Source organism: Ambystoma mexicanum, chromosome 6q, assembly GCF_040938575.1.
Source record: "Ambystoma mexicanum isolate Mex_15411 chromosome 6q, UKY_AmexF1_1, whole genome shotgun sequence".
NCBI classification, from domain to species: Eukaryota; Metazoa; Chordata; class Amphibia; order Caudata; family Ambystomatidae; genus Ambystoma; species Ambystoma mexicanum.
In genome coordinates, this window is record NC_090937.1 from 1421033975 (window position 1) to 1421055970 (window position 21996).

General features: G+C 46.1%; 1 protein-coding gene across 1 annotated transcript in view; it reads left to right on the forward strand.

The window, feature by feature from the left end:
- POLN (DNA polymerase nu) overlaps positions 1 to 21996 on the forward strand; it is a 1535958-nt gene that overhangs the window by 901829 nt on the left and 612133 nt on the right. The window contains exon 13 of the mRNA XM_069630227.1: positions 13257 to 13322. Within this exon, the coding sequence (XP_069486328.1) occupies positions 13257 to 13322 (66 nt within the window). The remainder of the gene's footprint in view (positions 1 to 13256; positions 13323 to 21996) is intronic.

Below are 21996 nucleotides of genomic sequence, written 5' to 3' on the forward strand. Positions count from 1 at the left end.
CATATTAGACAAGGGACCTCCAAAGTAACCAGTTCTTAATTTCAATGCATACCTAAAATATCCACTTTTAGGGCTATGGAAAAATCCCTGTTCTGTACCAGTGGTGCTCAAAGATTTGATAAGTATAGACCTGCTTCCACAGATCTTGATTTTCTTCATGAACACCCAAGTCCTGAAAGTCTGAAAGTCTCGTAGTGCAAGCTGCCCTTTTTGTGCACAAAACAGTGCGTATCCATCACTACTCCCAGACAGGGATGACAAAAGATACAATACACTTTATTTTTGTCTCTGGCAGCATGTCCTTAATCCTTGATAAACACAACATGCGCCTTAGATATGTATTCCCACAGCTTGTGGGCCATAATATCAGAAGCAGAATACATCCGGAAGGGGAAATGAGAGATGGTTTCAGGGACTTAATTTCAGATTTATAAGAAGCAGCGTGTCAAGCACTCCAGTTAAGACTGGACGCAACTAACAGTGTGGGTAGAGCCATGGGCACTATCTCAGTATCAGAGATGTTTTTGAGGTTGTGAAAATCTATCTGGCTTTCTTCCAGATGTCCAAGCAAGACTACTGGACATGAGTTTTGATTGAACAAATGTATTCGGACTAAAGGCTAATGATAGCCTTGAGAAGCCAGTTACAGGCTTCAAAAACCTGCAGGAAAATCTTTTGGTGCAGCAATACATCAGCAACCCACTCAATCCATGACATAGTGCTTAGAGCTGGAGAGGCAGGTCTTTTCGTTATTTCATTTTGTTTAGTCAACAAGGAAAAGGCCAAAACCCAAGTAGACGGGGACAAAGAAAATGTACAAGACTAACAATAGGTAGATCTGGAAAATCCCCTAAAACAACTGCATCCTTTGTCCCATCAGGATCAGCACCCACACCAAAACCACTCTGAGAACTTCTTTCACTGTTCTCCGATGGAAGAACGTTTAGCCCTGTATTCCGATTAATGGTGGGGCATTAATTTGGATGCCTGAGCGCAAAAGGGCTAGCCAAGGTTACTGCCTCCCATCTCTGCAGCTTTCACCAGCAGGATATTGCTTACGTACTGGAGAAAGATGCCATAGAAATGGTGCTTTCAGCATAAAGGAACCAGTGATGGTATTTCCTTTATTTCCTGGTACTGAAAACAAAGATGGGGCAATGTACCCATCTTGGACCTGAGGCACTTGAACTAGATCCTTCAGGAAGGACTAATTCAATATGGTAACTCTCTGACCCTTGAGGCCCTAGAGCCTCAGTATTGAGTGGTGCCAATTAACCTGCAGGATGCTTATTCTCATGTGCCCATACATCGGAAGCACAGGGAGTACCCAAGGTTCGTGATTGGCAGTGCCCATATCAGTTTTGGGTTCTACTTTTCATGCAAACATTTACCCGCGTGGTCTTCACCAATTTGTTGTCGGTGGTGGCAGCCAGTCTAAGTAGAGGACTGATTCATGCATTCCTTTACCGAGACGATTGGCTGACTAGAGCCCGCTCCCTGGCGCACCCTCAAGAGCATCTCAGCCATAGCAGCCGCTTCCTGCACAAACTAGATTTTTCTTTCATCTTCAAGAAGATCCAAAGGACACCCTTGCAATCTCTCCAGTTTTTCAAAGCAGTCCTAATTTCCTCCCCTGGAAAGACTTTTCCACACGAGATAAAGGTTTTGCACATCCAACAGAATGCCTACACACTTGTGGCTCTGGACTTCCTGCGGTTGCTGGTTGTCATGGTTTCTTGTGTCTTCCAGATGCAAGAGACCAGACTGAAGATGAGATCTTTTTTGTGGGCCCTCAGCTCTCAGTGGTCACAGTTTTCAGGCAAACTGATTGCCCTTCTTCATGTCTCTACTGTGGTGGGCTCTCAGGGAGAACTTGATGGTGGGAAACCCCTTTTGGGCAACCATGACTAGAGGCAAGTGTGGTTATGGATGCTTCCTTTGGAGGGCTGTGGTGCGCACCTGAATGGGATGACAGTGAGAGGGTTGTGATCCCCAGCAGACAGGAGAATCGTCACAACCCTGTTGGAGCTAAGGGTGATTAGACTGCCCATGATGGCCTCTTTGCCCTTGATACGGGGGAAAACTGCCCTGATCCTGACAGACAACACAGTGGCCATGTACTACCTCAACAAAAGAGTGGGTGCGGGGGTCACTACCCCTGGGCAGGGAGGCACTGCAGCTATGGGTTTGGTCGTAACAGAATGAGATCTCCTTGTCAGCAGTCCATCTAGCCAGTATAGAGAAAATTACGGCAGACACCCGGAGCAGGCACGGCGGTCTCTCCCACAAGTGTGGGCTCTGCCAGGAAGTACTTTCAGAGATTGTCACCCTCTGGGGAACCACTCCAGTCGATCTGTTTACATCCAGGTCCAACAGGAAGAGTGAGCTGTTCTGCTCCAGGCAATTTCCTGCAGGATGAGCACTGGGGGACATGAAATAGGAGGATGTGGTACACAGACCTTCTGGACATAGCCATCTGCCCTCTGTGATGCCCAGCTCAAATAATGGACTTACCAGCAAGCGGATGACCTGGTATTCCACCCAGCCATCAACACCCTCACACTTCATGCTTGGGCACTGAAAGGTTGAGAATCAGAGACGTCCCAGAAAGGTGTCATCGAGTTGTTGCTTTCGGCCAGAACGCTGGAAACTAAAGGTCTGTACCACTGCTGCTGGAAGAGATTTTGCAGTTGGTGCAGAGCCAAGGAAACCAAGCCTTACCTGTCCTTTCCTTTATAGTTTTCCCAACAGAGGTTACAGAGGACTCCAGTTAAAGAGTACCTTGCTGTCTTCTCCATTTTTAAGTGCACACCTGAGCAAGTTTCATACTTCACTCTGTCAATTGTGATTCAATTTATGAAAGGCCTTACCTTTCTCTAAGGCCCCTTTCTAGTGCCCGACAGACCTAAATCGCATTTCGATTAACCTATTGGAACCTATTGGAAGCATCTTTCGAGCCACTGCATTCCTGTCTGCTCAGACTCCTCACATGGAAGACTATATTTCAGGTCGCAATTACATCTACATGCAGAGTGAGTAAACTAAAGGTTCTTTCCTACAAACCTCCCTTCACTGTCTTTCCAAAAGATAAGTTCATGCTCAGAGTACATCCCACCTTCCTTCCTGAGGGGGTCTCGGAGTTCCACCAATCTCAAAAAATGCATTTGCTGGTCTTTTACCACCCCCTCACCCTTCCAAACAGACACTGCATAGGCTACACCCTAAAAAGGCATACACTTCTACATTTCCAGAACTAAACAGTTCACAATGATGGCTCAACTCTTTGTTGTCTATACCAGTCTTAAAATAGAAAAAGGGGTGACAAAACAAACACTATCGAGTATTTTGTGTGTCGTAATGGAAAGCCATGGCAGGGAAGGAGATTTCCATTTTTATAGAGCGTATTTGGCTAGAGGGATGGCTTTCACTTTGGCTCTCCAAAGAGGTTTTCCTGACGTGGGACATCTGCCAAGCTATGATGCGGTCTTCACTGCATACTTTCACATGGCACTATTGCCTGAATGCTGTGGTGGGTCAGAATGTGTGATTTGGTCGGGTGGTCTTGCTAAATCATTTGTTATGGCCTTCGCCTCAGAGTTCTCTCTTCCCTCCTCCTTCAAAATGATTCTGGTATGAGAGTCTGTCTAAGACGAGGAATCTGTGGGAGAACACAATCCATTAGAAGAACAAATTACCTACCTGCAGTAATGTTCTTTCTGATGGATGTCTTCCCACGGATCTCCTTCCCATCCTTCCCCTTTGATGAAGAGCTCTGTCTTTCTATCTCTTTCTCACCAACAAAATGTGTAACAACAGTTCACAAATGAGGCTTAGCGCAGAAAAAGCACAACTGAAATTAGGTCATGGGGGACTGTGCAAGCTTCTTATACCAACGCGAACGTAAATTCAGGCCTTGAAGAAGAAGCACATCGAAGGACCTTGATGCCAATGTCAAACAGTAGCCCACTGCAGTCAAAAGCTTTCAGAGATCTACTAAAACATGATGAATATATCTAAGATGAGGAATCCATGAGAGGAGCATCCATCAGAAAGACTAGTAGCAAATATAAGTAATTTGTTCGTTTGTCTCATCTGTCTAGGGAACATTGTCCCAGATCACCTGTGTACTCTCTGAGCAGCAATTGGTGTTTTATAGAGCAGTGGTTTCCTCCTGTCTTCCTTCCAGGAGCAGCATTCCTTTTCAGTTTTTTTATGAACGTTAAGTGATTTTGTTAGGTTCTCAGAAATGTTTTTTGATTGTGGCATGATGTTTCCACAAAGCTGTATGTTTTCTTTTATAACTTCTTTTTATTATTTTACAACATGAAAAAAACAACTCAACTGTTCCCCTGTCCCCACCTCCCCTCCAGAGTATATCGCCAGAGCGCCGGTGAACTCTCGTGCCCTTCTCTCCCGCCTCCGGAGTCTCTTCAGTGGAGGTCCACATGTTTTAGCCTTTGTGGGCACCACTGCTCCGTAAAGTCTCCCTTTAGAAAGGTAAGAGTCTCTCCCCATTCCGCCGCAAAGTTCTTCAGATTGTTGTTGACCACGTAAGTGGCCCACTCCATAGCTACCAACTCCCACATCTTCCTCAGCCAATCCTGTTCTGTTGGGATCATGGGGCCCCTCCATCTTTGAGCAATGAGTGCAATCGCTGCCAGCGTAAATATGACTTTTGCTTTAACTCGCCCTCTCCCTTCCCCTTCCCCGTCGGGCCCCTGCCTTCCCATCAGGATCCACCAGGGGTCTTGGCCTGCCCCTTCCCCAAATGCTTGGTCCTGTGCCCGTTTGATTTAGTTCCAGAAAGGTTTGATTCTGGGGCAATCCCACCAGATATGTGATGTTGTCCTCTCCCCCCGCATCACCTCCAGCAATCCTTGGGCGTTGCCGGGTATATAGCGTGCAATTGGGCTGAGGTGTAATGCCACCCAAATATATACCTTTACCAGGCCTCCTGGAGTTGGACCGCCCTTGCCACCTTCAGTATCTTCCTCCACAGCCTCTCCCAGTCCTTCCTCTCTATTCTGCTCCCTAGTAGTTGTTCCCATCGACTCATGTAGGCCCAGTTCGCCTTCGGGGCTGCGTTCTCTAGGAGTTTATAAAGGTCAGAAATGAGCCCTTTGGTCCCCTCATATGTTACCAGGAACTGTTTGAATCTCGTTGTACTGCGGGTGGCTGCCTTCCTTATCTCCGAGGACATCACCCAGAGCCTAATCTGAAAGTATCTGAGCCTCTCCCCTTCACTCAGATCAAAATCCTGCCTGCACTCCTGAAATGTTTTGATATTTTGCCCTCTGAGCATGTCCCTAATTGTCCTGCAGCCCTCTTCCTCCCAATTTGTGAACGCCCCTTTTCCATCCCCGGGGTAAAGTCCCTATTGTTGAAAATTGGGGTAAATGGCGAGGGGTACGTTGTGATCCCCAATTTCCTCACGGCCCCATCCCAAATGTCAGCCAGGCCCTTTGTAATGGCGCTTAAGTATAGATGTGGTGGCCTAAGATGCCTTTGGAGTCAGAGGATCTCCCCCAGGTGGTACTGGGCTACTGCCCTATCCATTTGTACCCACCGTTTCTCACATTTCCCTGAGAACCACTCCCTGATTAACCTCAGCTGTGCTGCTTCGTAGAACTTACGGAAGTTTGGTAAGGCCAATCCCCCCTCCCTCTTTGAGGCAGACAGTAGTTGTTTGGCCAGATGCAGTCTTTTACCCTCCCAAATGAATTACTTTACTGCTGTCATTAGTTCCCTGAAAAAGCCTGGAGGGACCGGCAGGGGGATGGCCTGGAACAGGTACAGTAACCGGGGCAGGACCACCATTTTGAGCACTGCTCCTCTCCCAAGCCAAGATATCCTTAGGGTGCTCCACTTTCAAAGGTCTTTTTTAATTGTTTTTATCATAGGGATGTAATTCGCTGCATAACACCCTGCTATGGAGGGGGTCATTTTGACCCCCAAGTACTTTATCCCTCCAGGGCTCCACCTAAAGGGTGATTCTGCCTGTAGTTCCGTGGCGCCTCTGACTCCCAGCAACAAGTTCAGAAGCTCTGATTTCTGCAAATTGACTCGCAGCCCTGATACCTCCCCGAATTTAGCCAGGAGCTCCATACTCGCCCTGATCAACTCCCCTCGGGTTGGTGAGGGTGAGGAGCATGTTGCCTGCGAATTCCGCTACCTTGTGCCGACTCCCCCCAAATGGTATACCCTGAATAGCCTCAGTACCCCGTATCGCCTGGAGAAGAGGCTCCAGGTATATTGCATATAGTAAAGGGGAAAGCGGGCACCCCTGCTTGGTTCCCCGCCTTAGACTAATTGGGTTCGATGTTGTCCCATTGACCAGGATGCGCGAGGAGTGTTTTTTATAGTTAGCCCGGACCATTCTGGTATAATCTCAGCCTATGCTCATCCTCTCCATGACTTTGAACAAAAATGACCACTCCACCCGGTGGAATGCCTTTTCGGCGTCCAAGGCTAAGAGGACCGCCAGAGTGGCTGTTTTTTGCATCTTTTCAACTAGGTGGGCTACCCGCCTGATGTTATCCGCCGTCTGCCCCCCCCATCATAAACCCGGTCTGATCCTGGTGGATCAGTGCAGGGAGGTGCCCCTCGAGCCGCTTCGCAGTATTTTAGTTATAATTTTGCATCTGTATTGATAAGTGCGATGGGCCTGTAGGAAGTGCAGTCTTCCGGGTCCTTCCCTGCCTTATGAATGAGTGTGAGTTTTGGCTTCCTCCATTGTCGGTGTGATGTGACCGGTTTCTTTAAACGTATTGAACAGCTGAGTAAGATGCGGGGTCAGTATGTGAGAATAAGCCTTGTAGAATGATGCTGGGTAACCATCTGGGCCCGGGGCCTTATTGCGGGGGAGTGACGCTATGGTAACCCTCACCCCGTCTTCCGTAATTTCCCATCCTAATTCTTCCCTGGTCATCCCAGGTAGGCTGGGGAGGGGTAAGGTGTCGAGAAAGTCACTCTGTGACTGTGACATTGGATCCTACGAGTCCCATAATATCTAGCTAAGCGTTCTTTTATATCTTCAGTTCGGGTAAGCCTGTTCCCTCCCTCAGTAAAAGTGTATGAGAAATTATCCTATAATTGGACGTGCACGCAACTCGACAGATAAACAAGACTTCAATATAAATCCCGAAGTTTTGACTAATTGTTAGGTGTGCAGCAACAGTGAGAGCTAGAAGGGTAATTTCTCTAAAAACCCCTTCAAGTCAAAATGTATCAAAAGCTTGCTAGTCTGTCACTGGTTGCACTAACCCCAGAGTTATATGTCGCAAAGCAATTATTTATTTGGGAAAAGCCTGTGTCAAGCAACTAAGCAAATCAATCAAACTCCAATAAATTGGTGTGGAAACATTTTTTGTGCCAGAGCCACTTCTTAAGGTTATAAGTTTTTGTAATTATGTGGTTTAATCGGAACAAAAAATTGTATACATAGAATATACAAATTGCGACTTTTGGCATACAGCAAACTCTATATTCAGAGTAGATAGTCCTCACAATATAAGGTTTGTAACATAAAGGACACTTTTGTGCTGTAAATCAACAAAAACAACCATAGTACAAAGTATCGTCAAGTGCAACGCCAAAGTTTCGTCAAAAAAACACATAACGCCAACACGTGTTTCAACCCTAACCGGGCCGTCTTTAGGGCGTAATAAATCTGTATTTGGCTATGTCAAGTAGTTCAAAAATAAAGTATCGTTAAAGTGAGACCAGCAAAACATAAAGTAACATTATTCCACATTGGTATTCATGTTAAACAATGCAGAACTAGAAAACATAAATCACAGGATGTCAGAAGGGGAATGGCGAAGTGAAAACAAAAGACAAAGTTGTTTAAAATCAGTAAGAAGTCCAACAATATTATTTAAAGTCTACATATGCAACATATGGTACTTGTTTGTGCATATCAACATCCCTAGTGGCAGTGTTCTAAATTGTACCTGGTAAGTTGTAACCAGAGTGCTGGTTATGCGTAAAGTCCCACGCAAAACATCGTTGTGTATTAATAGTCAGTCTTTATGGCATGTTCAATACTGCGAAAGATCTGCAAATAGAGCGTACTGCTCGTGTTATGTCTATGCATTAGGAACTCAAAGGATCAGTAATGTTCGGAACAAGAATAGTAATGAGAGATTCCAACGTTTACCTGTCCATTTAATTTGTGGGTTGCCAGGCGAATAGTTCAAAAAAGAAAGAAAAAGGTTCCATCTAGTGTGTTCGCAAATGACTTGGTTGTTTCTAGTTAACTGCAAGAAAAAAAGTACCGGAAATGTAATATGTGTCATTCAGTGCTACGAACGATAGTGTATTTATCGCGTAACTAATTCCACTTAAAACGTTAAATTGACATTCCTACTGTGCAGGCTGATTACATCCGCACAAGTGTTTGTTATAGCTAGTTGTCTGCACGGAAGAAAGGAACGGGAATTGTAAGATGTGTCATACAGTATTACGAACAGTAATGTATTATAACGCAACTAGTTCGACTTATTAAAGTGAAATTGACATTGCTGCTGTGTAGGCTGATTGCATCCCCACAAGTATTGACTGCGTGGACTCACCAAATAACTGCTTCAATGCAATCCACAAGCATCGTTCGTGCCGTGTGGTCATTCGTGTTTCCAAGGAAAAGAGGGTGTTGGTTCCAACTGCCTATAAACGCCCAGGAGAGCTAAAAGGTCTCTGATCATGTGACCGAACTATTCTGGCGTTGCCTAGCAACATTGGATTGCACAAAAACAGCGCGTCCCAAAACACATCGTATAGATTTATCATTTATATTAAGTTTGCAATGTGACTGATATAAGCTTAACTATGCTGTGTAAACCTTGGAAAACTTAGACTACGCATAGAAGTGACTGATGTTTCGTATTAATAGGCGTCGGCCTGTTAGTCCAATCCGGATGGAGCTCAAGTCATATGACCAGGTGTTGCCTGGTAACACTTCCTAGTTCTGATACAATGTGTACATCGCTTTAGCACAGAGGTATAGATTAAATAGAATAAACTAATTGTTGACGTGTACTCCATCATATGGTACCGTCGCTAGTATGCATGCTAAGTGCTAATTATTAGTTATATAGGTGTTGGCCCGATACAGTCCCCGCCCATGCAATGGCATAGGGAAAAAATATAGAGACATTGTCAAATAGCTAAATAGATCGGGTGTTAGCCCTGTTGATTTAGTACAAAGTGGACGCGCACGGACAATTGTCCAAATATACATGAGTTCAAACCCCAAACGGGAATAGCACATATCGCACACGTTCAACGGAGTGTCCTTTAAGGTGGTAAGCTTATGTTTGTTACTTAAGGTATTACATTAGTTTCTACTGGTTCTTGGATGTCCTGTAAGAAAATCTGTACAATTCGTAGCAGAATAAAGTGATATAATAGTGCTCATAATAAGTACTGTTCTTAAATGATGCTGCTTCCTGGAGCGTGGTTGCTCGCCTTTGAGCCCCCTCCCACTTGAACAGGAGACCAAAGGGGGAAGTACACTTGTATTTAATTCCTTTCCTGGTCAGCTCTTTCAGTACCGGGTCCATGTTATTCCTTTTTAGTAGCATGCTGTTGCGAGGTCCTGAAACAGGAATATTGTTTTCCCTTTGTACAGCACCGGTTTCCTCTTCCTGGCCACCCGCAGCACCCCCTCCTTCTGCCCGTATCTTGCAAATGCTGCCAAGACATCGCAAGGCCTAGCGTTGGGGCCCTGAAGGGTCGTCCCATTCTGTGGATTCTGTCCAGCTCTATTGACTCTGGCGCCCCTTCGCCCACTAGGTCCGTAAAGATACGTTGGGTTTCCTCCTTCAGATCCCGGTCTGACACCCCTTCTGGTAACATTTTGATCCTGATATTGACCCTTCGGGATCTGTTCCCAAGGTCCTCGACCTGTGCTTCCATGTTCTGAGTAGCTATGTCCAACCGTTCTATGGCCTCACTGTTTGCCGTATTGTCCCTTTCAGTTTCCTGGAGACCCTGTTCCAGCAGATCTGTTCTTTTCCCTAACTGGGCCATTTCTTGTCTCATCTCTCCTAGGGCCATGTTGAGGTCGGTTCGCATTAGCTGGAATTGGTCTTGAAACGTTTTTGTTAAGGTATCTCTCAGGGGCTGCATTTCACCTCCGAGGTCCCGTCTCGTCATCTGTGTCGAGTCCTCATTCGCGTCGTGGTCCCGCCGCTCCCATTGGTGCCCATTGCTGCCTTTGTTTAGTTCCTTGGCCTCCATGGCAGACCAAAGTGTGGGGAGGGTTCCTTGGGGGTCCCCTGCGTGTTGCCCTGCCTTCGCCATTTTGCCCCTGGCCACCATCTATGTTTGTCGCTATTCTCGCTGCTGTTGTTCTCCCCCCGCCTTTCCAGGGCCCGGATTCTGTCCTTGTGGCCCGGAGTTGCCTTGGTCCTTCCTTGGTCCCGGTGGACCGCCCTTTGTGAGGGGTAGCCCTCCTCTAGTGTCTTGCAGAGATGGCTCTGTGGGGCCGCCTCTTTTCCCGGGGGCCTCGGGCCTGTTCGCTACAGGAGTCTGATGGTCCTCTGGGCTCCCCCGAGGGTGTGCTCCTGTTAGAGGTTACAATGGGTCCTGTTGAGTTTCCGGGTGCCCGCACCCCGGGTCGGGGGGCTCTCTCAGCTTTGTTGCCCCCCCTGCTTAGTGCCTCCCAGGGGTGTCTTCTGTGAGTTGCCAACTGTGTGGGGGCCTCCTTGGGGTGTCACCAACCTACCAGTTACTCGGCCCAACCCTGCCGTTCCCTCAGGGTAAAGCTCACTGCTTGCTGCTCATATGCACCGGCCCCTGGTTCTGCTAGTCCTCCGATAGTAGTCTGTTACGGTGCTGGCCGTACACGCAGTTCCCGTGTCTGGTCCCTGGGCTGTAGCGCCAACTACTGCATGTCCATACTCACCCCACCGTGCTCTGTAGTGACTTTTGGGCCTGGTGTGCCGCTAGGGGTCAAGCGACCTATTGGGTCAGGTCCCGGATGAAGCCCCATGCTCCCCCCCGCAAGGGCACCCTGCATCCAAATACGTGTGGGCTTCTAACGATGCTCCTGTGCCCTTCAGACCGTTGGGGATGCCCCACATGGCACCGTAGATTCTTCAGCTGGTGTCTGCTGCAGGGTTGGGCCTGCTCTCCCGTTGCCTTCACTGTGAGCCCCGGGCCCCCTCCCGCCCGGGACTCATCGTTCACACTCCTCCACACCTCGCCGTACCTCCTCGTACCACTGACACCAGTCCCGGCGTCCCGCCCCCGGGTGCCGGCTCCTCACCTCTCCTCCACTGGGGGTCTGGGACACTTCCACTGTACCCTCGGCCGCCACTCCATCACCAACACTCCTTCAAGCAGCTGGGGGTCCTCTGCTTCTTTGGGGTGCTCCATGCAAGGCCCCATGGCCACCGACCGGTGTGGAATCGTCCTGCGGCAGGTTGCCGTTCCTCCTGTTGTGCCCGCGGCAGTCTAGCCATGTGCCTGTCCCCTTCCAAGCGTGTCCCGGCTCCCCCACTCAGCCGGGGCGCACCAATCCAGCTGCTCTGCGTCGGCCCTGAAGCCCTTCCTCCAATTGTGGGCTCCTCACCACACGCCCTCTGGAGGGATCAGGGCGATGTGGCGGCTCACCGTGGGGCACCTCCTCCTCCTCATGTCCTCGACCACCTAGCCGAAGGCCTCAGAACCCGGGAGCAGACCTTGGCACGTCTACTCTGTGCCAGCGGCCATCTTGGAATCCTAAAGATGTATGTTTAAGACCAGTCACACAAGGGTTCTGATCCCTATATAAGGTGGGATCACCCAAATCTTTTTTAAATAAATAAATAACCACCTGGCTCTAATTGTCCATTTTAATTCAGCTGGTAAAAGCAGGGGTTCATTATCTTTTTTTTTTAATTGAATTTAGCTGAAATTAATCAACTTTTTCAGTTATAAAAATAACAATCAATCAATTTACAAAAATTAAATAAAAAAAAAACATTTAACAATCAATTTGCAGTTACATTATCTCAAAAGTAACATTAACATGAACAATTTAAAATTAATTTGTACAACACGGTAAAACTTAGGACCAAGGTAACAGACATTAACAAAACAAATTAATTTCATTAACAATTTTAATTTTTAAGATTCAAAACAAACATCGGCAGAAACAATTAATTTCATTAACAATTTGACTTTTTGAGGTTCACGACTGCAATTTGCATACAAAAGCAACATAAAAACAACAAAAAAGAAAAAATATATTTAGATAAGCTCAAAATGTGAATCTTAAAAGACGAACCACAGTCATAGTTTACACAACATTTCTTTTGGAATTTCACACGGGGTTTTGAAGCATTTATTCTATTTTTAATGCATGCAAGAAGTTAATTGTTGCTATTCTTATACTCATGATATTAGTGGCTGCTATTGCAACCCATCTATTTTCATGTTTCATTTGAGGAGGATATGCCTTCATTATTTTACACACCCTGATTCATAATGTTTTATCCACATAACCGTTTTTTTTATGGCCGCTGAGTCACAATGTGGTTAGTAAGTTTAAATCAGACTTATCCGTGCCTTATTCCTGGAGAGAGTGTGTGATTCACAAAGAATTTACCAAGTGTAACACAGACCTACTACTGACTTACATCTAGAAAAAGAACAGTATGTCAGCATATCAGGAGCATTTCAACATTAATCTTGGAAACTTGTTTGTGTATTGAATAGTCTCTCTAAAGGAGTATCTCACAGTTACTCCGGGCAAAATCTCGATGTATCAACCGGATGGATTTGGTTAGTAAAAGCCTTTTCAACTCTATGGAATTTCCATGATTATCAATGGGGTCACAACAAATAATAACTTAACACTGTATTTTGTGCTGCATGCCGGTGGTGTGGGTCATGGTCTCGTAGAACAAGGCTCAAGTCTTAAAATTGACCAACAGATTTCTTTCATTAACTTCGCTCCAAGATGTATTTCTGGCAGACCCAGGCACCAACAAAGCAATCTGGAAAACAAATACCTTTGCCAGGCTGTATGCAATAAACTCTTCTGTATTGCATACCTACTTTGAGGCATCATTTCTCATATACTCACAGATCTGTGCAGTGAGTCCAGGGTGATATATAACATGGCCTGTCACATTACATAATTATTTATAGAAATTGCATGGTATGACCTTGAAATGTTGCCATAAAAGTGCTTTCCATCTTTCATTTGACCTCATTATTTGAGCAGTTTTCGCTTTTGTAATTTAAATATCACCTTTCTATTTATTAAGGGCTATGTGTCCCCCACATGGAATCAAACAGGAACAGTGAGTGGCAGACTATCAGCAAAGCATCCTGTAAGTTGCTTTTTTCGTAATGTTTTTCAAAATAAATGTGAGGGGAACAAATTGATTTATTTATTCTATTGTGGGGCGAATTCAACTAAAAAAAGAAACCGAGATCGAACCTTACTGTTAACATTTTTCCAAGAGCACTTTGCAATGAATTCTGAAAAAAGTGGTAACTGACAAAACTGTAAGGGGAGTCCCTTTCTGTATTAATACATCTTTCTCCAAGGGTGCAAGATTACATAGATGGCACTAATGGTGAGGGGACCAGGAGCGGGCATCAACAAACATCCTCAGATTCTGATATGGATAATCATCATACACGAGAACATTCAAAAGCATATTGTAATTCATATTAAGTACTTGTTTAAAAGTGTGTCTACCAACCCTTAACCTTACAAAAAGCGTGCCCACGACACACATATAATTTGTACATATTAATCATGAAAAATTGAAATACTCTTAAGAGCAGGACAAACTATATTTTAACAATCATTAAGGTTAAAATGAAAAAGCTAACCGTACTATTATATCTATAGGCCGCATGAGTAGAGATAGTCCAAATAAGGGTCCTGGTAAAGACACAAGTACATGTATTATGAATGCCATACGCAGACAGAACTCCCTGTCTCAGCATAGCTGTCTTTGAGGTGCTTTTAGGCGGGCTCCAACCAACTAATGATGCCCTGAGTGCCCTTCACTAACCAACATACTTTTAGGTGTCTAATGCAGGTGCTATAGAGAAGGGCTAACTTGTTTCCTCTCCCCATGTATGTTAATTTCTTGGAATAACAGAGGTAACATTAATGTATGCGCCCCGTAGGGACCTACCCAATTCTATCCAACTACGATATCTTTGCTTTACAGAAAGTATGGCTATCAGAATTACCAGTGTTAGATGGTTATACTTGTTTTTAAATAAGGCTAAGCGTGGAGGATTGGGGCAACCATATGGGGTCTACTAATCAGGGTTAGAATTACCATTTGTCCAATTATTGAAAAATAGGCTTGCAATTCATCCGATATATTGGCAGTAAAGTTATCATTGCCGGCCATTACGAAAAACAAACCATTACACATCTTAATTATAAACATCTATTGGAATGTGAAGCGTACAAGGGAGGAGGACTTTTTCATGACCCTGAATAAAGTCTTAAATACATGGTGTTGCCAAAGTGATTCAAATAATGTGTTCATAATGGGAGATATAAACTGTACAGCTTTCGATTCTGACTCTCTGAAGCCCTTTCAGCACTCCGTGAGGAGTTTGATTCATTTTGGGAGTGGGGCATGATATGGACAGAAGCTGTGCACAATTGGACCTTTTTCCAATTAAATGTTATGATGGACGGTGTTAGGAAAGATGTCATAGTTGTATGCAATTTTCCCTCCATGTGTCAACCCCCAAACATTTTGCTGCTGTTTGGACCCCATTGACTGACTTTACCACAGAAGCACAGCCTTCAGCTGCACTCCTCTGGGCTTTCGATCACTTTTCATGTGGAAACTGACATGCCCTTAAGACAGTCAGTACTGGGAGACTTTGTTTTCCTTAGCCCTTTTCTCATGTTGCAACTTTTGTGCAACATGTAACAAGTGTGCAATGTATCTTACCATACAGCACACTTGGGTCTATAGTCATTTCCAAAGGCCCTAGATACTCTCATTGGACTGTTTATGAACTGTGCAGATGTGTCATGGACAGGACTGGTGGCCGCTCTTGGTTCGCCTTATTTGTAACCCTTTCCTGCCATGTTAACTGCGTTTGGCATGAATAGGTGGCCTGGCTACAAAATGGCCATGCCACGAGGTTCTTTGTCCTGTTCTTTGGCCATCTTGCCCTTTCACCTTTCCCAGGTCGAGTCGACCCGGGCCAGTCCTTATTTGGTCATGCATTTTCCCGCGAATCCCAATGCTTTCGCAGGCTTCTGCATGTCTTGTGTGTGTGCCTCCAGGATGTGGGCTGGGATGTCTGGTCCCAATACACATCCTGGGTGTCAGAGAGTCTGGAGTGTCCTGAATGCCTGATACCATCGTGGTCTGTGATTGGTCCACGTATGGAGTGTGTGTTTGTGAGCAGATCTCCCATTGGGTCCTCTCCGTTTTGGCGTGAAGGGAACTTTGGAAAAGAGGAGGCTGGAAACACCACTACCAGGTCGATCTCCTGAGTTCTCACTGTACAAAGGATAGGATCCAAGTATCCTGCAACTACGAAGCTGAGTCGAAGAACAGCTGGTGACCCGCTGGAAGGTTTGGCACCCTGAGACCGCTGTCGTCCCGTGGGACACCTCTGCATCTGGTTGTCCTAGAAGGTCTGCGAAGACGCTTCGACCCATTGGAATAGTGGGACCAACTATTCTCGGCACCTTCACCAAAATGCAAGTAAGCTTTCTCGGAAGTGTCCCTGGGCCAACCAGTGGGCTGACCAGCTTACGCAGGACCTTTGCTCTGTCTCAGCCGTCGTTTCGAAGAGGCCCTCAAAACTTGGTATACTGCTAGCTCTGTGTCCACGGCACCCTCATAATACCGAATTTCGTACACTTGGCATTCCCAGGTCTGAAGTGAGACGAGTGCGCCCGGACAGGAGTAAATGCGGTTACCGTGTTGCCCTTTTGCGGCAAAGTCCTTTGCAAGTCCGCTGCATTTGTGACCCTCTTGCTCCTGAAGCCTGCTGCAGTGAAACTGGGGCGATTCATCCACCCGGAGCGGAGAAATCGACACTGTCCCATTAGGGAATTCTCGCTGGATCTTGGGAACTAAAAGGTGCCGAGACATCCTTTTTGCCGCATTCGAACCTGCAACCGAATTGGACTAACCTGCAGAAGTTTGGGTCTCCTTGCATCAGGGACCGGTGAGTAATCAATACCCCAACTGGTGGCCCCTAGCACAAATGGCCATTTTTATGCACGAGTGGCCCCTGGGGGCCCCTCTCTTGTCCACTGCTATTGTGAAATAGCGACTCCATCCCAAACTCTCAAACTGCCTTTGCCTTCAAGTGGAGGTCCTTCTTGAATAGTGGGAACCTATTCTTGATCGCCTCATCCACCTTCCTGAGCTGCTAGAGACCCCTGAAGAGACACCGTTTTGCCCATTGGAACAACCGCGTGCGCTTGCACTGCATGTACTATTGAGCACAAGGCTCCCCTCTTCTTAGGGTTGGACTGCCTCTTAGTTAGGTGAATAACTGATGTAGAACTGGGTCTAAAGACTAACTGCACTGCCTGTTTCCTTCCCACTAGGTTGTCGACATACTTTGTGCAGTCACCCGTTTACACCCCCCTGGTCTTGTATATATATTATATTGAGTGTGATCTATTGGTTTACTTAGTGTTACTGTGATTCTTTGCTATGGTCTATGTTACAAAGGCCTTGTAATAAATGTGTCTACATTTTGACTATAACACCTGTCTGGAGTAATTTGTAAGTGTCCTTGCTCTGTGTGCTCATTGAGGTCCTTCAGTCACCCTCACCCCTCCTGAGACTTAGTCTTGACCGCCTGCGCTAGCTACCCTGATTGGTCTGGCTTTCCCAGAGGTTACCCTGTTCCAAGAAACTAGGTTGGCCTTCTGAACCTCTGCCCCTCCTGGACAGAGTTCAGAAATCCTTCTTAACAGACGGGGACATGCCTGGCAACTTTACTTGACAGAAGGGATTCAGCAAGCCCACACTATATTGTCTTCATATTGGGAAACCTACTTCAATGGTAGACACATTTGTCGTGGAAAATTGCTCAGCCAACGATCACATTTATCTCAAGATGTCTTCACATTTAACTTCGGTTCTGCACATTAGTGAGGTTGGCCCTCAGTATTTTGGAACTTCAACTCAGAAGAATCATATCTAGCTACGGCATTAAAAATTATGATAGAATTTTGATGAATATTCTAGACCAACACATCAACTTGAGACCTGCTCTCCAACCTTGACTCTAATTCCCCTTGCGTCCTCATCCTGCTTGATCTCTCTTCTGCCTTTGACACTGTCAACCATGCCATCCTGCTCAACCATCTCTGTGATAACCTGGGTATCACTGGTCAGACTCTGGCGTGGCTGACTTCTTTCCTCCCCGACCGACCTTCCCAGGTCCAACTTGGGTTCTTCCTCTCTGCTATCTTTTTCTCTACCTGTGGTTTCCCCCAGGGGGTCTAACCTCTCTCCCTGGCTGTTCAACCAATACCTGTCACCCTTGGCCCACTGCATCGCCGCTCTCTGCCCCAACTTTCAGTGCTATGCGGATGACACCCAGCTCATCTTCAGGCTACCCTCGGCCTCCTCCTCTACTTCCCTCATCTCTGACTGTCTGTCTGCTATCCAGGAGTGGTGTGCCGCCAGTGACCTCTGCCTTAATGCCTGTAAGACTGAGAGTCTCCTCATCGGCACACCCGCTCCCTCCTTTCCTGTAGCTCTCTGGCCGGCCTCTCTTAGCCCTCTTCCTGTTCCCACCTGCAAGGCTAAAAACCTTGGGGTCATCTTTGACTCTACACTCCCCCTCTCTCCTCACATCTCTGACGTCTCTAAGAAGTCACACTACCAGCTACACCTCCTCAGAGGTATTCTTCCTTTCCTCTCCTTCCCCCAGAAGCTCACTGTCTCCAGAGCTCTGGTTCTCTCTAGGCTGGTCTATTGCAACAGCCTCTTTCTAAATCTGCCTGCTTCTACTCTCTGCCCTCTGCAACTTATCCAGAACAGGACTGCGAGACTTGTCCTTGGCCTCAAGCCCAGGGATCGTATCTCTCCAGGACCGAAATCTATGCACTGGCTCCCAGTGGCTGCGAGGATTAAGTTCAAAACCCTCTGCATCGTCCACAAGGCCTTCTGGGGCCTGGGTCTCAATACCTTCAACTCTCTTCCTAAATACCTTCCTTCTCGAGCTCTTCACTCATCTGCCTCAAACTCCCTCAGGGTCCGTCACTTCTCCAAGCAACGAGTTGGTGGTAGATCACTTTCTTTGACTGGAGCCTCCCTCTGGGACAACCTCCCTGCCTCCCTGACACCTGAGGAGAATCATTTTTGGTTCCGGAAGCACCTCAAAACCTTTCTCTTTGCTTCTGCTTTTTCTCCTCCTCTCCCTTTCTGACTTCCTGGCTGGCACTGAAACTGCACTGGTTACCTGGCCACCCTCTGATCTCGGGCCCAGGTCCCCGCACCCCCAGTCGCACTCCTCCACTGCATTCCTGGCTACCCCCGCACTTGGAGACTGTTTTCTGTATCCCTACAGTCCCACCACCCCTACATGACACTTGATGTCGGCACTTACCCTTGCACTTGCCACCTGCTGGCTGTTTTTTTACTTATTGTTTATTTATTTTCTTATCCCATGTACTGCACTGCCCTCTCTCCCTTCCCCCCTTTGCACTTCTCCTCCTTCCCCTTCCCATGCACTTGTGCAATCTGAATGACACCTGGCCTAGTAGGATCGTTGTCCGTCTTCCCTCTGTTCCCCCTCCCTTGCCTCGTCGCGCCTTGAAGCACTTGTGTATAGGTGCGTTATAAATGCCATATCATATGAATGTGCCCAATTTGGTTAAATAGTTGCAGGAGGTGAAAGTGGAAGATGTGGCACAATTTACAAAATGGAAACATAGAGAATTAGTTAGACCTGGTTCTTTTGATAAATACAAACAACACAATTGTAATTAGCTTAAATCATATTGATATAATTTGGATGTTAAGGCAAGTCAAGAAATGCTGGCAATTTCCAACAAATGTAAGTCCTGTATTTCCTGGAAATGTATAAACATATGGCCTCATTACAAGTTGGGCAGTGTGGTCAAAATCGGAGGTAATGCAGTGGTAATCCTTACCGTGGCATTACTGACACATTACCGCACCACCCAACTACGAGTTTGGAGGTAAAGTGGAGGAAAAACCTCCAGCAAGAAGCTGGATGTAGATACTCTACCGTACCACCAAATCTCAGCAAAATTACTGCCAGGGGTAATTCCACCAAAAATCCCTGTGGAGTCCAATTAATAGAGACGAACACCACTTACCACCACTTGTAATCCAGCAGTAATGGTAATTCCATTTGGCGGTATTCCGGTGGATTTTTCACCAAAGCTTTTATTACAGCTCATAGATTGTTGGCAGGGCAACCTACCGAGGCCTTGGAGAATGTCATCTCAGAAGGGGAATAACTTGGGTAAACATTTTTATAGAAGAGAATCACCCTCATTCTCATTTGACAAAGAGTAGTTACTCCTCACAATATTATGAGTTCATTCTTAAAAACGAAAGAATCAAGGGCTGCGGGACCCGAAGGGATACCGAGTCTGGTTTTGAAAAACGAACCACTGCAATGGATTGAGATTTGTTGCAACATGTTTTGCTCAATCTCGAGTCCAGGCACAATCCCAGATTCGCTGAGTTCAAGCTATGTGGTCTATATTTAAAAAGGGTGATATAAAAAAACCCAGGCTATTGTGGTACTATATCTCTATTAGATTCATCCTCCAAAATATTTGCAGGTCTCTTGTTACAGAATTTGGTTACTTGGGCAGCATCTATTAGTAAGTTATCAAAATGTCAAACTGGATATTGGGAGAATTGTGGAACAGCGCCTAACGGTTTAATTATTAAATTATTGAAATGTCAGGTTTCGGGCAGGGATAGTCCTCCTTTATTTTTGGCCAATGTGGATTTAGCCTGTGCTTTTGACATGGTTTAGCGTAACCAGCTTTGGAATACATTGCGTAATGGGGAATCCTGTGTGGTCTCTTAAATATCCTGGAGAGCTACATTCGGGTACATTGCCCCAAATGAGATAGCAATGGGAAATTAAGTGCCCAAATTGACACCTTTACTGGACTAAGGATGCGTTTTCACTCCCTGTCTATTTAGTTTTTATCTGTCGGATTTTGTTGATTCGATTTCGCAGGCCGCTCTTCCTCTCTCCCCCCAACTATTCCTGCATTGCTATTCATGGATGACATAGGGCTTCATTCCGAGTCTTGTGGTAACCCTGCCGGAGCTACCGGTGGGTTGCCGCTGGACTCAGAATGATTTCCCCGCGCCTGATCTCCTGGTGCTACCGGCTCATTACGAGTACAGCGGCTGGAAAGTCAGGCACTGGTATATTTGTTAATCGCCATTCCTATGGGACTCTATGGGAGAGGGGACACGGGAGCCACCGGCACCATTGCTAATGGTGCAGGTGCTCCCATGAAGAGTCTGCCTACCGTGGCCCCTGCACCCCGCAGGGTCAGACCTGTCGGGCGCTGCGGCTCCGCCAGGCAGACTCGTAGTTTGCTGGTCCGGATACAAGGGTGCCGGTGAGCTTACCGGCACCCTTTATTTCCCGAACGGCAAACTTGTAATAAAGCCCATAGTAGTGTTTGATAAAAACACACATAGCTCTACAACATGCTCTCAAAGCATTGAATAAGTAGGTGCTTCAGAATAAGCTAATCTTAGACAAAGAAAAATGCAGTCCTATTGTGTTCAGGGGCCAGAATAAAATGCTATCCCGATTGGTACATTTCAGGAGTTAGGATTAGTATTAATTCAGATTTCATTTATTTGGGTTTTCCTATTTATAATAAAAGTAAGGAGCTGTGCTACATACAATAGAAATAAAGATGAAATTGGCACCTCTCCTTGCTCAAACTAGGAAAATCCTTATCAAATACTACAAATGCACCTTAATGGCTGTCATCAGATTCTATATAAGGAAAGTGCAGCCTACAATTCTATGCGGTCTAGAACTAATGGCGAAAGATATGAAGTATCTATATAGACTCGAGGGCCTGTTTGAGAAACAGATTCTGAGTCTCTCGAAATTGATTCCATATGTGGTCATCAAGCATGAGCTGAGGTTTACTTTTCCTGGGAAGCCTTGATTAATACAGCTAAACTGGACCACTAGATGAGGTACACCGTAAGGTAATTGCTTTACAGGCAGTGCAGCGGTACCTCTGGAGGAATATATGAAGAGCACAAATTCAAGCAAAGCCACATATGAGAAAGCACAAAGAGTATTATTTCTGAATTTCGGTGCAGCATCATTAATCAGTGTTCGGGGGAAAAAGGGGCAGATGGATCCTGAAGTATTGCATATTTCTCAAGGACCTTTGGAGCTGTAAAACTCACTCTGATCAATAGAAACTGAGGGCATACTTTGGGAGCCTGTGGAACCCTCACCTGTGGATAAATGCAGGAGTGGGCATATCGGTACTCCAAAATGTCTTGCTTCTTTAAAATACGGACTGCTCCCACTTCTGTTCTTTGGTAAGGCTTAGGAGGTCTTTCATAAAATGAGAAATATGTGGGAGCAATTAATCTACTAGAAAAACACTGTCACGGATGGCACTCTGTCAAGAGTGGCACAGGGTCCCCAGGTACGGTTTGGGTGGCTGTGTTGATGTAAGATGACAGATAAGTACACACACGGCAGGAAACTCATCAAGAAATAAAAGTAGGCAACTGTAGTTGTGAACAGAAAGGGGCAGGAAATACAAAGATACAAACAAACTTGATTCCCTCTTGGGGTGTATGCAGATATGGAAAAAGAGTGTTCCACGGACCTTTGGAAACTCCAGCCTTCTGCACGGATTACTATTACAGAGGCCCACTCTGTCTGCTCATGGCTGGGAACAACAGCTGTGGGTGTCTGTTAAACAGAAAACGCGACAAGGGAAGGGGCAGAGGTTGCCTGCCGGAAACCAACAGTCAAGCTCTGTACAAA